At 29.7% G+C, this 1308-nt stretch overlaps 1 protein-coding gene across 1 annotated transcript; it reads right to left on the reverse strand.

Moving 5' to 3' along the window:
* Positions 1 to 159: 159 nt before the first annotated feature.
* PCYB_006400 (hypothetical protein) lies at positions 160 to 980 on the reverse strand (the record flags this gene model as incomplete). The annotated part of the gene is made up of 2 exons (XM_004228061.1): positions 160 to 207; positions 243 to 980. The coding sequence occupies 2 exons, from the start codon at positions 978 to 980 to the stop codon at positions 160 to 162; spliced, it is 786 nt and encodes a 261-aa protein (XP_004228109.1).
* Between the last annotated feature and the right edge of the window lie 328 nt (positions 981 to 1308).

Raw genomic sequence — 1308 nt, forward strand, 5'->3', positions numbered from 1 at the left:
TTCGTCATCAAGAAACATATCGCTTGTTTCTTGTGTATAAGGTGAAAACGCATCCATGGTATTCTTACTATTTGTTGTGTCTCCAAAGAGCCCACGAATCCAGGGACCTAAGGGTGTGAGCTTGTATGTAAAAAATTGAAATATGCATATGTAATACATTTACTTATTATTGTAGTACATGTAAATAATTATGTTTACAAGTTCGTACTATAATGATATATGTTTACAAAATATATGCATACTCTATATAACATAGTGCCAGTTAATAAAACTGGAGCAGCGCCAAGAATTGAATGAGTAACTTTTGTTCCAATTCCGGAATTTTCACTATATAACTGGGTTTCAGATTCGACTGTAAAAACATCTTTAAAATCAACTACAAAATCATCTGCAGATTTGGGATGCATTTCTATGGAGCCTATAACTTCATGAGAAGAATTATCGTTTAAAATGGGACCACTTTTACCAATAATTCTAGAATGACATGGTAATTGAACTAATGTGCTTTCAGGATTATACGGCTTGCATTCATTGTAGATTTTAGGGCATGCATTTGGGTAGTTACTACAAAAATTTTCGAAATAATGAAATATTTCTTCCATATTTTTGATTTTTCCATAATATTCTTCGCATTTATCTGGAAAGTTCTTAGCGGTTTTAAAAAGCGCGTCATAATTAACATAATAATCGTACAGTTCTTTTATTTTCCTCCAGTCTCGTTTCATAATAGTAGCACTGTCTGGCTGACATTTTTTATAGAAAGGCTTATCTGGTTGTTTATCAATAATTTCATTCCATATCCGTAGGAGTGCGGCAAAAGGATTATCAATAATACTAGAATTATCAGAACGAAAAATATTAACTAATTTACTATATACCCAATAATTTAATAGAGTACACTCATCGTATTTGGGATCTTGAATATCCGATAATGAATTTTTATCTAAATATCTTAGGATCCTTTTACACATTTCTATCATTTCTGTTAACGCTTTCATTATCATTACATTTGCCTCTTTTTTTAGCTTCCTTTTTGTAATATTTTTTACGTTTATACTATTACATATATAATAACCCCCCTAAGTCATCAGATTCCATATCCATAGCCTCATAAAATCTTTCTGAGGGCAAATCATTTTTAGAACTCTTTAATAATTCCTACATAAAAAGTAAATAATATATGTACATAAATATTTGTTCCCTCAGCAATTTGTTTAGTTCTATTTATGTAAAAAACGTATGTTAAAGATATCATAACATCTAATAATTCATGAGAGTAAATTCAAATGTAAATTACTGAAAAACTTG

Source organism: Plasmodium cynomolgi (assembly GCF_000321355.1).
Source record: "Plasmodium cynomolgi strain B DNA, scaffold: 0994, whole genome shotgun sequence".
NCBI classification, from domain to species: Eukaryota; Apicomplexa; class Aconoidasida; order Haemosporida; family Plasmodiidae; genus Plasmodium; species Plasmodium cynomolgi.